The sequence below is a fragment of the Propithecus coquereli genome, unplaced genomic scaffold, assembly GCF_000956105.1.
Source record: "Propithecus coquereli isolate 6110/MARCELLA unplaced genomic scaffold, Pcoq_1.0 Scaffold197, whole genome shotgun sequence".
In the NCBI taxonomy this organism is placed as follows: Eukaryota; Metazoa; Chordata; class Mammalia; order Primates; family Indriidae; genus Propithecus; species Propithecus coquereli.
The window spans coordinates 2661842-2678940 of record NW_012144633.1 but is presented as its reverse complement, the minus strand read 5'-3'; the positions used below and the strand labels follow the sequence as shown (position 1 = coordinate 2678940).

Sequence of the window (17099 nt, the reverse complement as noted above, 5' to 3'; positions counted from 1 at the left end):
CTAGTCCTGCCATTTACTGGCGGTTCCTGCACAGAAGACCACATTACAGTAAGTTATTTTATACCTGACTTTACTCTGAACCTCTCTAGGAAGTTCAGGTTAATGAACTGATAATTATTTATGACTTCCCAAAGAAGTATGAAATTATATGATAACAATACCAATTAATTGCAACTGCTACCACAGACTTATCTGTTATATGGGGTATACACAGATAGCATGCAATAAGTAACTCCTGAATTAATAAATCCTTAAACATCACATTCAATAAAAAGATTACTCTGTGAAAGGTATTTAGTGAGCCAAAAGATAGCATTCTTTGTTTTACGTTAAAAAGAGAAAATAACCGTGGAAGAGTGACCAGGCTTCTGCTAGCATCTTCCAGAAAAACTATATATATGATGTTCTGCTAACTAGAGCACCCCACTTGAAGGAAGAAGCTGGCAGAATCAGTTTCAGCAGAGGAAGAAAGTGATTTAACAGTTGATACTTTCCCTGTGCATTTCTTTGATCTGACACTGCCCCTGTATAGCACTGAATGCACTAACAAGGTGAGTGAAAGGGGAAAATGTTGAGTCAGTCATGACTTTTGAAAACGTCTTTCCTGAGGACCAGCACAACAAAACACTGACAATGCATCCTCCATTATAAGCTGGGTTCTAAGAGATTTTGAGTGTCTCTATTCTCTACTTACTGTACAGAAATTTACCAAGAGGACAAAGAAAGCAATATCTCCAGTATTCTTGGATGGATTTAAGAGGCCTGGACTACCACCATACTCCTCCCCAATCCTGGCAAGGAAAATTGTTAGCTGTTAAGGTTCAATGTCACAGGTAGCAGACAAGTTTTAGATAATGTGTGACATTTATTTATAATTCTTATAGCAATTCACTTTAAAATGCTGTTTTTAGATAGGCACTTTGGTAAAAAGTAGAGATTCTCAAGTGCAAGCACCCATCCACAGGAGCCTATATAACTCATAGTGACTTTCCATTGTTTCACAAACACTGTGTTAGATACCTCCTAAGTGGTATGTAGGAAATTCTGAAAAACCCCTTTATATTTCCAATTTTCATTATTAAAAATGGTGGCAGAGTAACTTACATCAGACCAACCATCTTGCTCTTAACAATTTTAAACTTCGGACAAAATATTAAAGGCATCAAGAGGGCAACCAAAAGCAGAAACTGGAAAGGATATAAGCCTCAGAAAAAAGGAAGCGAACTACATGAAACCCAATTTATACAGCCAGCTTTCCCCCTTAAGGTACTCCCCAGTCATGCAGCAGAAAAGGAATACTGTGCAAGCAGAAAATGGAAGTCTTATTGGGCTGAGGTGTCACAGGTATCTGGAGCAGTTACAGCAGCTAGAATTTGAGGAAGAAAAATCCTGGAAAAGACAGAACCATGAAGGGGTAGCCTCAAAGTATGCCTACAACTCTGTTCAAATCCTTAAATGATTCCTGGCTGTGCACGAGCAAGATGAGATTCAGAAACCCAAGAGAAAGCAAGAGCTGGGAAGCTGAAAAGACTGAGCAGACAGCTCCTGCTGCTGGGGAGACAGAGGTTTGAATTCAAGTCCTGACAAATTAGAAGGACTCGATAAATACTCCAGAGGTTGGCAAACTCCTCATACTTTTCACTGAGCCCCTAGAAGGGTCAAATCTTGGGAATAAAGACCATATCCCAGGACTAAGATTTATGTGGTTGGACCAAGGGCAAAACAGAAGTAGACCCATCCTAATAAAACCTAAAACCAAGCATCCATAGGATAAAGATGATCTGCCAATAATATAATCACCGGTTAGGACAAAACTCAACATTCTTTAGTGGAAGATAAACTTTAAAATGAGTCACCTGCAATGTCCAGTAAATAATTAAAAACTACCACAACTGTGAAGGGAAATTGTACCCATGGTCAAGAGAAAGAGCAGTTGATAGAAACACACCCACAGACAATCCAGATGTTAAGAATTGGCAGACAAGGATTTTAACTACAATAAATATGTCCTTAAAATGCACATTTTGTAAATTGTACAAGTCATAACCTCACCTACCCCAGCATCCCAGTGAACTTGAATTGCCCATGATTTTTTAATCAAATTGGGATTTGGAACGGTTTACATTTGAAAGCCCAAAGCAAACAACTTGAAAGTGATTAATGACATCCGAAGTTAATTATATATTTATACCTCCCAGTAGGACAAGGGAAAGAATAAAATGTCTTATCTCTCTATAGTGAGAGGGTTTTATTAAGACCTGACAGCAGCTATTTAGCAGCAATAATTGAGTTTTATGCAAGATTACACAGGCTCTCCTTGTTTGGCATCAAAATCTAATCACAGACTGGGTACTTAGGCTCTGAACAGTGAGAAAAAACTGTTGAGCTGAGTGCAAAACTAATCTTTAAAAGTACTTATCCTCATCTGTCAATGTGATCTTATCAAGGACTTTTATAATTTCTATAAACAATCATTATATTTTAGATGAATCAGTAGCATCATGCTCTTTAGTCAGATACCTTCTACTTTAAAACATTTTCCACCAATTCCCACCCCCCCATAAAAGGAATTTGGGTTCAACCTTCTTTTCTTAATCCACTAAGCAATCTCATGAATAAAAAGATAATCACATGCTCTGCATGCCTGATATAATTTTTATAAACCTTCTAAGTGTTTTAATATTTATTTACTATTGTGGTAAAAATAATATTTACTGAACAAGCTGAATTACCTTCTTTCCCCAGGGAAAAATGTAAGGTTGGTGAAAATATCCTGAAAGGTCTGCTAAGCAGACTTTATTTTTGCTTAAGATTTTGCTTAAAATTCTGTGGAGACTGGCACAGCATTGTAGAAATGATTGACTTGGTCTCCTTGATATTGTTCTTGTTTTTCCTGTGTCCAGTTACATTGACCCTGCCACTCCTGAAGATGCTAATATTACTTTTGCTGAGGTAGGGAAACACTTTCTTTTCACAAGTTTGGTTGTTCATCTAGGTCTCCCAAAAGGATGACCTCACCAATTTTTCTTCTTATTCTCCCTTTCCCAAGGAGCTTGTTTCCCTCACAACAAGGATGAAAGATACCTGAGAGACATACTCAGAAGTGTATCCATAAGTATTCCAGCCTGTCAACAATTAACAAGTATCCAGGGACAGAATATAGGCAGCTCTATTTTGATCAACCACAAAGTTAGTTCCTTGCCCCCTAGCAGTGTTTCTTTTTTTTTTTTTTTTTGGAGACAGAGTCTCACTGTGTTGCCCGGGCTAGAGTGCCATGGCTTCATCCTAGCTCACAGCAACCTCAAACTCCTGGGCTCAAGCGATCCTCCTGCCACAGCCTCCCGAGTAGCTGGGACTACAGGCATACGCCACCATGCCCAGCTAATTTTTTCTATATATTTTTAGTTGTCCAATTAATTTCTTTCTAATTTTAGTGGAGACAGGGTCTCGCTCTTGCTCAGGCTGGTTTCGAACTCCTGAGCTCAAACAATCTGCCTGCCTCGGCCTCCCAGAGAGCTAGGATTACAGGCGTGCCTAGCAGTGTTTCTTTCAGAAACTGAGGGCAACCTTGTCTCCTTGATCTTGGCTGGAGAGTTTGAGGCTAGCAACCCACAAATTTGCTTCCTCCCAAAAGTGACCCTTAGTGTCCTCAGCAATTGGTCTCCCCTAGAAACCCTCCCTCCCCATGTCAGACCACAAATATATAGGTCAACATTTAGAACCTATTTGAAATTCTCCCTACATAAGTCACTAAGTTGAATTATCTCCAAACGGAACTAACTTGCTTCTCTATATGGCATTATCATCTTGAATACTATGAGGAACAAATAAAATTCTCAAAGGAGAGAACCAGTATCTTCTTATTTAAGGTAAGTGAGTAAGAGACATGTGAATGATGATATCTACCAAGCACCTTTTAGTTCAGAAACACATTGTTGAGCAATAGCTATATACCAGGCACTGTACTAGGCATTAACAATACAAAAATGCCTAAGATTGAGACCTCATAATCTAGTGGCAGAAACAAATGCATCAACAAGTGATCATAATGCAAGGGGTTAACTACCAAAAGAGAGCTGAGTAATAAAATAAAGAAAGCACCTAAGGCACCAGATGCCACGAAGAGACTAAATAAGATTTCAGTAGCCAATTCTAAGGTACTAAATTCCTTCCCTTATTATCTTCAGTAATTTTTCCATTCTCAGAGGAGAATGTACCATGTGTTTTTTTTTCTCCCAGATAGAAAAAATAAGTGAGCAGCCCATAATCAGTTATATAAAAACTTTCATTTCTAATGTTATCTTTATTCCAATCCAAACAACCTATTGTTAAGCTTTACTATCATCACAGCTTAAAATATTTTCACTTTGGTGAAGAAAATTGTTTCTGACTTAGAAAAAAAATCTTGTTTATGACATTGAAGAACTTAGATTCTGGTATCAGAATGGACTTGATCGGAAAAAAAAAGTCATAATAGTATTTTTGGTATTCAGTTAAATACCCAGAGAAAAAACAAAAATGTGTTGGGTAAACTCACTTAAAATGCTTATCAAGCAAGTACTTCCACCAAAGCAAACAAAAGCTATACCTCATAAAAGTGAAGAAAAAGAAGAGAAATTTCACATTATCAAATCTTTTTTCAACATTTTCCATGAAATAAACAGGATGGATATATGTTCCCATTGAAAATTTTCATTGATGTAGAAGAAAAAAATGGTCTGTAGGAAATCTAGAGAAGCTATTTATCTCATAGCCTTCTTCAAACAAACAAAAACTCTGGCTAGACTAGACGGTTGAAGAAAATGAAGAAAAAAATGCTCTTGAGCCAAGAACTAGCCCACATTTCCCGGTTCTATCCTTCATCCTCACTCTTAACCCCTTATAATAATGTGCACCCACAGCCCCTGCTGCCCTCCCCACCCCACAAGTGTGGATACATTTTCCTCCCTATCTCTCTTTCAGAACTGGATTTTTTACACTAGAAAAAAGTTTCGTATGACTGTAACATTCACTTATACTGAGCAGAATTAAAGTTGATATCTGCTTGGTTTGACTTAAAAACAAGATCATAGCTAACATGTTGAGGGGAGATTCTAAGACTATGTTTTAAACTGAAAAATTCAAGAGAATGTATTCAATATACAGAGTATCCCAAAAGTCTCCATACAAAGGAAAAATTCTGTAAAATCTTGTAACGAATATTTTGTAAATAAAGGTACATTTAGCTACAATTTCCCATTTTCCTTATGTATGGCAACTTTTGAGATACCCTGTATAATAAGTAGTCACTCACTGAAGTCTTTTTTCAGAATGAAAAAGAGAAGAGTAAGATAGTAAGAAGTTCTTATTATCCATTTATCTAACATCCACATCCTTTCATCCTCGCACCCCACAAAAATTACATCAGGGAAGTTCAAGAACCAGGCCGGTGCAGTGGCTCACACCTGTAATCCCAGTACTCTGGGAGGCTGAGGCAGGAGGATAGCTTGAGGCCAAGAGTTCAAGGTCAGCCTGGCCAATATAGTGAGACCTCCTTTCTACAAAGAAGAAACAAACAAAAAATAGCTTGGCGTGGTGGTGCACGCCTGTAGTCCTAGCTACTTGGGAGGCTGAGGTGGGAGGATCACTTGAGCCCAGCAGTTTTAGGTTACAGTGAGCTGTGATCACACCACTGTACTCCAACCTAGCCAACAGAGTAAGACTCTGTCTCTTTAATAAAATAAAGAAAGAAAGGAAGTTTAAGAACCAGTAGCATTTCACAGAAGTATTAAACATAGAGGAGTAGAACCAAATCTTGTTCAGTGCCCTATTGTAAAAAGAAAATATATGAAGACAAAAACTTACTTGCAGTATCCTGTGCCATTGTGGTAGGTAACACACATTCCTTCATTTACACAGGGTTCATAGCCATCCCGACATTGCAATGCTAAAAATAAAAACAAATGCACATTAGAAATAAGTCACTAATCATAACCCTCAGGCACCAAAGAAGTGTGATACAATCCAGATCACCATTCATTCCCACATCCAACCTGATCTGGGTTTCCCTTTAGAGTTTTAATCAGTTTTTCATCTTTTGGCTTCTAGCACAGAAGCTCATCCTTAAAGTATCTTCCCACAGTAACTGCTTTAGTGGTCTTGAAAGATGCTCTTATTTCTCTGTGCTTCAATATCCCCAGCTGTTACCTCTGTATCTCCCAATGACGGTCAGAAAATAAAGCTATAATGTCTATGACATGCCAGATCATCTTGGGATTTGGATACTTCAAATGAGCAATGTAAGGATTCATCAATGGATATTTAAAAAGACACAAGGTAAATACTAAGTCACCATATTAATGAATTACTTAGCCTTCAGGTGAAGTTTTAAAACAGGCCACTTCAAGAAGTGATCAGAAACATCGGCAATACTCATTCAACAAACTAAAGTTAAGAACCAAGCACCACAATAGGATCTAGGAAAAAAGGATAAATGAAATACACAGATAAATGAAATACACAGATAAACATAATCTCTAACTTTTAGAAGCTTACATAAAAATGAAGAGTAGATCATGAATAGGGATTGCAGAGGAGGGAGGATCAAAATAAATAAAATGAGAATTTTATACATACAGAAAAACCAAACATCCCCAAACTCTTGATTCCCCCAGTCCCACTGAGAGACAATGAAAAAGTGTCTTTACCACTTTACCACCTGAGTCTCTCCCAAAAACAGACTATTCAAAAAAAACCAGCACTTGGCCAGGAGCAGTGGCTCACGCCTGTAATCCTAGCACTCTGGAAGGCCGAGGTGGGCGGATTGTTCTGAGCTCAGGAGTTCGAGACCAACCTGAGCAAGAGTGAGACCCCCGTCTCTACCCAAAATAGAAAGAAATTGATCGGACAGCTAAAAATATATGTAGAAAAAATTAGCCGGGCATGGTGGCGCATGCTTGTAGTCCCAGCTACTCAGGAGGCTGAGGCAGTAGGATTGCTTGAGCCCAGGAGTTTGAGGTTGCTGTGAGCTAGGCTGACACCACAGCACTCGCCCCAGGCAAGAGAGTGAGACTATCTCAAAAAAAAAAAAAACAAAAAACCAGCACTAGTAGAAACATTCACTGATCTCAGCCAGGAGAGGAAGAAGTCTGCCACTCACTTGCTGGATAATTACAATATCTTGACTGACTGTTTAGCTTTTAGAGTTGGAATTTTCATTAGCAAAATGTGTATCAAGAGTCCTAACAACTGGAAAAGCAAGACAGAAAGAAACCTAGTCAAACAATTAAAAACCAAAATTGAAGTTCATGAGCTCTTTCTTAGAGTTTATTAAGATGTCCATCTCCTAGGATGGTTCATGTATAAATATCTGAAAGCAAAACTGAAAAGTTCCCACCTCTGAGTTTCCTCTAGCCACACCACTCTATGCATGAACTGTGTATATCAGAGGCTCCAAGGCTGCCCATCCTGGGCATCAAGACCAGCAGCCCAGGCACAAGCTGGATGTCAGAACAACTCCTCCATTAACAATTACTGCATAAGAGCCCTTTGTTGGCCCAGTACTGTATCAAGTGGTGGAATCACTTGAGGATATGTTTACAGAAATCTCATCTCATCCTCAAAATAATAATTTTTAAATACTAATAGTAGTAACAATAGCAGCTAACACAATGCACTTACTAAATACCAGGTACTGTCCTAAGCACTTTATGTAGATGAATTAATTCAATTTTCACAATAATCCTATAAAGCAGTTAATTTCATTATACCCACTCCATGGGTGAGAGAACAGAGACGGTAAGTGACCCGCCTATTGTCATACCAATGAGTTAGCCAGAATTTGAACCTAGGGAGTCTGAATCCAGAGACTGTGCTCTTAACCTCTGAGATACACTGCTCCCACTACCTGGCAATTCTTAGGATGGGCAAGGTAGGTATTATACCCATTTACCAGAAAGTGATGGTCAGGAAGGTTACATGGCTTCTTCAGGGGGCATCACATTATGAGCTGGTGGCATTGCTGGGCCTAGGACCCAGGTCTCTTTCTAAGTCCAACTCATCTCCATGACAGCTGTTGGGATCACACAAGCAGTCACTAGGATGCCAGCCCGAACAGGCAGATTCAGGAAGAGGGTCATCTTGTCCATATTCCACTTCCCTGTAAGACTCAAATGCTCCCTCTTCCCACACTGATAAGCTCAATGCAACAACTATAATTAAAACAGTTAATGTCAGGTTATTTCCTCCATACCAAAGTTCTCAAGCTGATTTTTTCATTCTCTTTAGACACTTTTATTAGTTTCAATGAGAACTTCCTGGCTTTTCTCTATTTGCTTTTTTTCTTTAAAAAAAAAAAAAAAACCAACTCTGAGTAGGAAAGGAATGTCCTATAGTCACAGAACAAGCTGCAGCTCTGTCCCCCTGCAGGAAAGGAATCCTGGTACAGTGGAAGGAGTCAGGAGACCTGAAATCCTGCCTCTACCCCTAACTAGCTGTGCAACATCAAGCAAAGCACAACCTCATGGGGGCTCAATTTCCCTACGTGTAAATCAAGCTGGAATGGACTAAATGCCCCTGAAGGTTCCCTGTGATCCAACAGTGACAGCTCTCTCATTAAAAGTACATGAGTGGCATGCCCAGTACCTAGAGAATTCTATCCAGGAGGGCGTAATGACTCAGAAAGCTGTGGATGCAAAAAAAACCATGGCCTGTTCCTATTAAGTGTCCTGGCAAATCATTACAGTGACAGGTTCAGAGAAATATAAACAACCCAAAGTCAATATGTGGCAATCAATGTAGCAAATAACTTTATAGCCTAGCCTTAGTGAACCAATCAAACTCAGTGACTGAAAAGGAGGTGGGCTTACCAGGCTAATAATTAATACCATTTGGCTGATTTGTGGGATCAGGCTACCTTGAACCTTTAACATTTACTAAGCCATGATTCTCAAACTTTAGTAAGTATCAGAATCACCTAGAGGGCCTGTTAAAATGCAGTGTTGGATTTGACTCCTGCAGTTTCTGATTGAGTAGGTCCAGAGGGGGAACCTGAGAATCTGCATTCTTAACAAGTTCCCAGGTAGTGCTGATGCTACAGGTCTGAGGAACCACACTTTGAGAACCACTGTACCAAGGCATGAGTGTCCACTTTAAAATCCCCTAAAACTAAATAATCTACTAGAGGTCTTGGATGATCTAGATTAGCGGTCCCCAAATGTTTTGGCATCAGGGACGGGTTTCATGGAAGGCAATTTTTCCATGAATGGTGCGGGGGAAGGTCCGGGGGGGTGATTCAAGCAATGGGGAGTGGCTATAAACATAGATGAAGCCCACCACTCACCTACTGCTGTGTGCCCCCCCACTCTGCTTCCTAAATTTCTTGGAAGATAATTTTTCCATGGATGGGGGCAGGGGTGCGGCAGTGGAGCTCTATAGGCTGGTACCTAACAGGCCATGGACCAGTGCCAGCCCATGGCCCAGGGGTTGGGGACTGCAGATCTAGATGATAATATATTGCCTTGAATAAACAGGATGTGGAAAAAAGGGAACCCTTATACTCTGATGGTGGGAATGGAAATTAGCATAACCATTATGGAAAACAATATAGAAGTTCCTCAAAAAACTAAAAATAGAGTTACCATATGATCCAGCAAGCCCATTTCTGGGTTAAAATCAAGTTTGTTGAAAAGATGTCTGCACTCCATGTTCATTGCAGCACTGTTCACAATGGAATCAACCTAAGTGTCCATCAACAGATGAATGGATAAAGAAAAAGTGGTATATATACACAATGGAATACTATTCAGCTTTTAAAAAGAAGGAAATTCTATCATTTGCAACAATATGGATAGAATTGGAAAACATTATAATAAATGAATTAAGCCAGGCACAAAAGGCAATATCACATGTTCTCACTTATATGTGGAATCTAAAACAATCAAACTCAGAAGCGGAGAGCAGAATGGTGGTTACAGAGGCAGGGGTGTAGGAATGGGAAGATGATGGCCAAACGGTACAAAGCCTCAGTTAGGCTGGAGGAATATGTTTTTTTCTTTTTTTTGAGTCCTAATGCACAGTGTGGTTAGTTAATAACAGAGTATTGTGCATTTCAAATTGCTAAGACAGTAAATTTCAAATGTTCTCACCACAAAAAATGTTAAGTATTTGAGGTGATGGCTATGTTAACTAGCTTGATTTAATTTTTCCACATTGTATTCATAAATTATAACATCACTTCATAGTACATAAAGGTATACAATTATAAATTGTCAATTATAATAAAAAAGTAAAATAAAGTAAAATTTGGGATTCATGGCTTTACTCAGGGGCTACTTCTAAATGAACACTATAATTATTTGCCATACAAAGAAAAAATCTTTGATAACTTGAAACCACGAAAGTGAGACTGGGAAAGACCTCATTTCAAAATTCAATTTACATTTTTTCCAATGTAAAACAAATTTAACAACGAAATTAAAAGTAGCTTCATGTTTTTAGAGTAAAAACGGAAATGCTAAATCATACTACAGTTAGAGAGCTGATGCTTAAACTGATGGTTTAGTAGACTCCGAGAAACTAGTCCCTAACAAGAATGATTGTTTTCCCAAATTTTCATGTTAAGCCACAAACAGCAGGCACTCAATAAATACCGGCTGACTGAAATCAATTTGTGTGTGTGTGTGTGTGTGTGTGTGTGTGTGTGTGTGTATCTGTACATGCCCTCAGAAAGAGAATCAAAGAGAAATAATGAATTTCAATCTCATTGCTCCATCACTTGACAATTTCCAATTTTCAAACATTTTCAAGGCAGTGTGTTTGGGGACTAGCTTTTTATAACGCTCAGAACATACTTAGAAAGCATCTACTATGGGAGGTGTAGGGTCTGATGTCAGAGATACCCTGGTTAACTGAATAAAGTCCCTGTCCTCATGAACCTTATTTCTATTAGAAAAAGATGGATAATAAATGAATAAATAAATAAAATCATTTCAAACAGTGATAAGTTATATTGGATACAAAACCCACTAATGGAAATCACAAAGTCTTAGGGTATAAAGGCATCCTTTACATAGATAAGAGTGTCTAGGAAAGTCTCCTTGAAGAGGAATCCTTTGAGCTAAGATTTAAATGAGGAAGAGTCATGAAGACAAGAGGGAAGAGCACTTCAGGCAGAAGAAACAACCAGTGTGTAAAGTAAAGGCCCTGAGGTGGAAATGAGACTGATATTCCAGGTTCATATGGCTGGAGATTATTAAGCAAGGGGGAAAGCAATAGGAGACGGGCCAGGGAGGCAGGCAAGGGTTAGATCACAAAAGGCCATGGTAAGGATCACAGCTTCTACTCTGTAAGGGAGGGTAAACTACTGGGTTGTTTTAAATAAGGAAAACAATACAGATTTATGTTTGAAAAAGTCAAGATCATGAAATGCTCCAGTGAGTGAAGGGGTTTTTTTCCCCCTTCTTATATAAGCTTATTCAAGTAATCCCTTTTTAGACTAGACTGAAGATATCCACTTTCCCAGCTCCCCCAAAATGGTAAGGATTTTGTTCTGATAGCATCTAACCTTCCAGAAGCACCACTTGTAATGTGTCACCCCACTATCTAACCTATAATGACTTTCAGTTCTTCCTTAGTTTGCAGAACTTACTCTTAGTTTGGCTCTCAGAAGAGCCAGCTGGGAGGTCTATGAAATACCTTCACACAGTACCAAGCCTGGTACTTTTTCTTCCAAAGACAAGCCATTTCTTACTTCAGCCAGTCTGAACCCTCACACTGGTCTTCAAGACCAGAGCCTGGGCTGGGCGTGGTGGCTCACGCCTGTAATCCTAGCACTCTGGGAGGCTGAGGCGGGAGGACTGTTTGAGCTCAGGAGTTCGAGACCAGCCTGAGTAAGAGCGAGGCCCCGTCTCTACTAAAAATAGAAAGAAATTAATTGGACAACTAAAAATATATAGAAAAAATTAGCCGGGTATTGTGGCACATTCCTGTAGTCCCAGCTACTTGGGAGGCTGAGGCAGAAGGATTGCTTGAGCCCAGGAATTTGAGGTTGCTGTGAGCTAGGCTGACACCACAGCACTCTAGCCCGGGCAAAAAGAGTGAGACTCTGTCTTAAAAAAAAAAAAAAAGTCAGAGCCTGCCTTACCTGACGAGTATTACCTCCCACTACTTCCACTGCCTTCTCTGCTCAATTTATCCCCTCTTGCCTGAACAGATCACCACTGAACTCAGTTCCATGCCTCCACTCATGTCTCCTCTTCCCCTGATTGCTGACTTCCCCTTTACTATCTAAATTCTACCCATTTCTCCAAGGCTCTGCTCACCTCCTACCACGCCCACAAAGCTTCCCCTTGAGGGTTCTGGTCCTCACAGGGCCAGCACCCCTTATCCCTAATACTTATAACTCACAGTTTAGCACTTAATTCTATATTTTCTTCCAGTTGTCTCTGCTTTTTCACTTTTAAGTTCTTAGAAAATAGAAAACAGTTCTTCTTTTCTGCATATTTGAAGCAACATACTTTAGCAGCTGAAAGCGTGGATGCTGAAATCAGTCAGATCTGAGTTTGAATTCTAACTCCACCATTTACTATCTCTGTATGCTCTTTGTGCTTCAGTTTCCTCATCTGTAAAATAAAGATAATCTCTCTCAGCGTCCTGGTGAGAATTAACTGAATTAATACATTTAAAGAGCATAGAACAATGTCTGATACACGTCAAAGTTCAAGAAAGGCTAACTCACATGGTAGGTACTTAAATTCTTGGTAACTGATTGCATGATAAAGGGTACATTTAGGAAACTTGTTATATCAATCAAACCCCAGTTTAAACAAACTGAGAAATCTGGAAAAACCGAAGAGCGCTACACAAGTTAGAATGTGATATCAATAAATGGAATAAATTCTTCCCACTTGCCACCACTAGCAATCTTAACAAAAGACATAATGAACTAATACAGAAAACAACAACAACAAAAACCTAGCTCACTGCTCTTCTTTTAAAAACGTATAGCATTGCAGGCATAAGGGGAAGTAATTCACTAAAGGTAAAATAAACACTATATATAAACAGAAATGTCATTGAATTTTAGTATAGGTCCACTAATATTTGTTGAACAATTACTGTGTGCATTGCACTCTACTAGGCATTGCATGGAAATTAAACACAAACAAAACTATCTCTGTCCTCATGGTCCTGACAATCTAAGGGAGAGAAGTTAGGGGCAGAAGTAGAGAGAATGTGACCTACCCAAATGACTCTAAGTTAAATACAAACAAAATAAAAATTGCTTAGCATACCTTTTTAATATCAATTTCAGAATCATTCCAAAAAGAACCTTTATGAAATACAACATGAACCCTTGTTATTTAGCACTAACTGTAACTCAGTACAGATAAGGCTCCAGTACTTATTCAAGTTTATCAGCCCCAATTGTATATAAAAACCGCAAACAACAGAATAAGCTTTCTATTGATTTTAAACAGTTCCAGTGCCTCAGGAATTTACCTATTTAGGGATAGGCCTACGGTGTCCAGACTTGATGAAATCTTCCTTAAAATTTCCTCTAGGCACATACCTAGGTTTTCCAGGGCTTTTCAATATCATGCCAGCTACATATCACTGCCTTAAAAGCCTCCCTTTGTTTTAGGAATCTCTAACATGAGTAATTAAATTTGTACCCCAGCCGGTGTAATCTGAGCAGGCTTCAATGTGTCTCACTTGTTGCATTAACATGTAATCTTTTTAAATTGGCATTACTTGTTGCTTTGCAGCCTCTTCAAATAAGCCTCTGTCTGCTGTCTATCTCACATGATTTCTTTGATATCCTGCTCCCTGTCTGCAGTGTGCTATCTGTTTGTGCTTATACCCACTGCTCACTCAGAAGACATTTTAATGCCTTGAATGGCTGGGGCTCCTAAAATATAAGAGAAGTTATACAGAGCTCTTTTAATTTTTTCTTCAACATTTATGCAAATTTCAAGTAGCAGTATTTGAGACTGAGTTTACGCCCTAGGATCTTGGCTGCGGTTGGCCGCTGTTGCTTCTGGCACATGGCCTCTGGAAGAGACTCAGTAAAATGAACAAAGCAAAGTTTTCTAAAATGACTGCTTGCATTATTACCAAAAATAGGAGAACTGAGGGCAGACAAGGAGACATCAGGGATTTGCAATAATTCTCATAGCACCCTGCAATTTCAAACAACAAAGCTTTCACTAAATTTTTTAGCCCATTTTTTAGGATCAAGCCATGAAAAAAATCCAAACAAACAGAAGAAGTACAGAAGCTTCAAATCCCAAGTGGTACATTTAAAAACAAAGTGGAGAAACATCTGTTTCACTCCTTGAAATCTGTCTTGATTAAAAGAAAAAAAAAATGCAGTAAGGGAGACACCAATACTATTTTCCTGATAGTGTTCCAAAATTTCTATGCTCTTTACAGATATCATCTATAATCGAAAATGTGTTTTCTACCTGAGATGAAGATACCAGATCCAGAGATTAAGGATTAGGCTATAGAGTTCATAACAAAATATTATTGCTTTTCAAAAACTGAAAATATATCTTGATTTAAGAAAACATAATCAACAAAAATTGAACTTACAAATATACAAATAAGAGTATTTTTAACATTACTAATAGAATTTTCATTTTATAAAGAAATTCATTCCAGTGAGTTAATAAATGCAGAATCAGCATTAGATTTATTGCAAAAAACAAAATTCATCAATATTTGCTGTGTTATATTGAAATCTACTATGCACTGTTTTTTCCCCTTCTTTTATTTTTCTGTCTTTTTAAGGACTGCAGAAAAAAAATTTAAATTTATGAATGAGATAAATTTCAATTCCTGGGTTTTGGAGATGAAACTAATGCCTTTAGCCCTACCACATGAAATAAAAGGTTTTATAAATCTACATATACTTATAAATCAGGATGTGGCCAATTTGCTAATCATCACCTCTACACACATGTACATTCTTTCACCTGAAAAATATTTCCCCTCCCTTTCTTCCTTCTCCATCTTGTTAAATTCCTACCATATTTCAAATTATAGATAAAGCATTACCTTCCTTAAGTAGCCCTCAGACACCCTCCAGTCTGATTTAGATGCTCCTCCCCTGTTCCCATTTCATCTTGGGCAGATGTATTATAAGTGCTGGTTCACCCCCCATCTCCATGCAAATTCCATAAAGGCAGTGACCATAATTGGCTTATCTTTATATACCTGGGACCTAACAGTGCCTGGATCACAGCAGGTACTCAATACTCAATAAGTTCTTCAATGAATTAAATATTTGTAACTAAGACAAAACCTTTTAACAAACCCAACAATCAGCCTGTGTGTTTATGTGTACAATTTCACTTCGTGTAAGTAGAAAAGGAAAATGAGAATGAAAAAATGATGCAAATTTCTGGGCTTTTAAAAAGATGAAAAGTTGAGAAAGTGGAATTGTACTTTTCTAATCTTCATAAACTAAAACACCTTTGAAAGTTCCTGTCCTAAAATTTGCATGAATGAAGATACACCCTCCACCCCTGGCCCCCTGTGAATCTTAAGCCATGTGTATTATGGTAAAAATTTATTGAAATAGGTTGAATGGAAGACAAAATAATTTATATTTAAATGGAAAATACAAAAAACACAATAAAAAATTCCAAGTCAATGGTAAACCACTGAGAGTCTGTTTCCATTGTACAGTACCATTTTCCCCATGAGTAGATTTACTGATACACATCCATGGAATAATAAGCACCAAGGTGATCCAAAGAAGCCCCAATGTGTTTCTTCAGCATAAATATCTAATTCTTTGTAAAATGACATTGACCAAAATAATCACAGAGTTTACATGTAGAAAAAGTTCTGGATCTTGGTGTGATAAAACCCAACAGAGAGAAAGAAGTATATCATATCTAGAAGTTAAATTATTCTTTACACAAAGGGCTATATATTTGTGTGCTGCTTGGTAGTCAAAAAAGACCAAGACAAAGGTGTTATTCCATTGTCTTACATCTTTTATTATCTCTTCTGTTCTACTATCTATATCTGTTCTTATTATCGAGACAAATTTTACCTGTCACCAATTTCCTGTACTTTTAGTAAACCCTCCCTTTTTAAAGTTTTCTGAAGACTATTTTGTTAAGTACAGCTTAATTTTTTTAAAAGCCCTTAATTTTAAATGCATGCAAAAGCATTTAAGTACTCTGTGTAGGAAAAAAAATTATAAATAGATATAATCTTCTTGCTACCCACCCAAAAGAAACAAAGTATTCTTTCAGCTTAAATTATTCAGAATACTTTTTAAATGGAGTAGATAATTGCTAGTGTTTGTTAATTTAGAGGTAGACCCCCCCAAACATAAAGAATAAGGGACAAAATGATGTTAAAAATGAAAATGGAAAAATCTCTAAGATTGCTACATGTTATATAAAATCACGGAGACTTGCAAAAACCAAACAGGGAAAATCCAGGGAAGGGCCTCAGATTTCCCCATGGGCACCGTTCCCCATGGCCTTTTAAAAAAAAAAAAACCCTTGGCTGGTAGCAATGAAGACTACTCACTAGAATCGGGGGAGTCATCAGAACACCACAATTCATGTGCTACACAAATGGTGGATAGCACATCAGGTAGTCCTACATAAAGTCCAACTACATGTACAGCTAACTGCTCTAAAGTCAGGGTTTGCAGAAGCTAAGGTCCTAACATCTGGGTTATTTTTATGTTATTATCTGGGTCACAGAGGCTCTATATACCTTTAGCCAAAAACAAACTCTGTCCACCTGCATAGAGTATTCAACCCAAAATTCCTGTACACAGCTCTGAGAACTGTCTAAACCCAAGAGCCTCAAAAGGTCCTAAACCCTTAACTCATACCCAGCATATTTCAAATAAGCACAGAAACTAGCATTGTGAAGAAACTATCCAAATCTGGAGATGGTAAATGCATATCATTCCCATTTCCAGAGAATGTGACTGAGGTCAAGAACTTTGGAACACAGGAAAGAAGATGGCAGAAAAATGCAAAATCTTTGTTAAATACTAAGAGGAAAAGAAAACATGAAATATAACCCCAAACTTCAATTTTTATTTAGTTTTGTTTTCAATTTTTCTCTTCTTTTGTTTTTTC

The 17099-nt window shown here is 38.1% G+C and overlaps 1 protein-coding gene across 1 annotated transcript in view; it reads right to left on the bottom strand.

Annotated features, from left to right (window-relative positions):
- NOTCH2 (notch 2) overlaps positions 1 to 17099 on the bottom strand; it is a 169483-nt gene that overhangs the window by 123198 nt on the left and 29186 nt on the right. The window contains exon 2 of the mRNA XM_012643460.1: positions 5845 to 5926. Within this exon, the coding sequence (XP_012498914.1) occupies positions 5845 to 5926 (82 nt within the window). The remainder of the gene's footprint in view (positions 1 to 5844; positions 5927 to 17099) is intronic.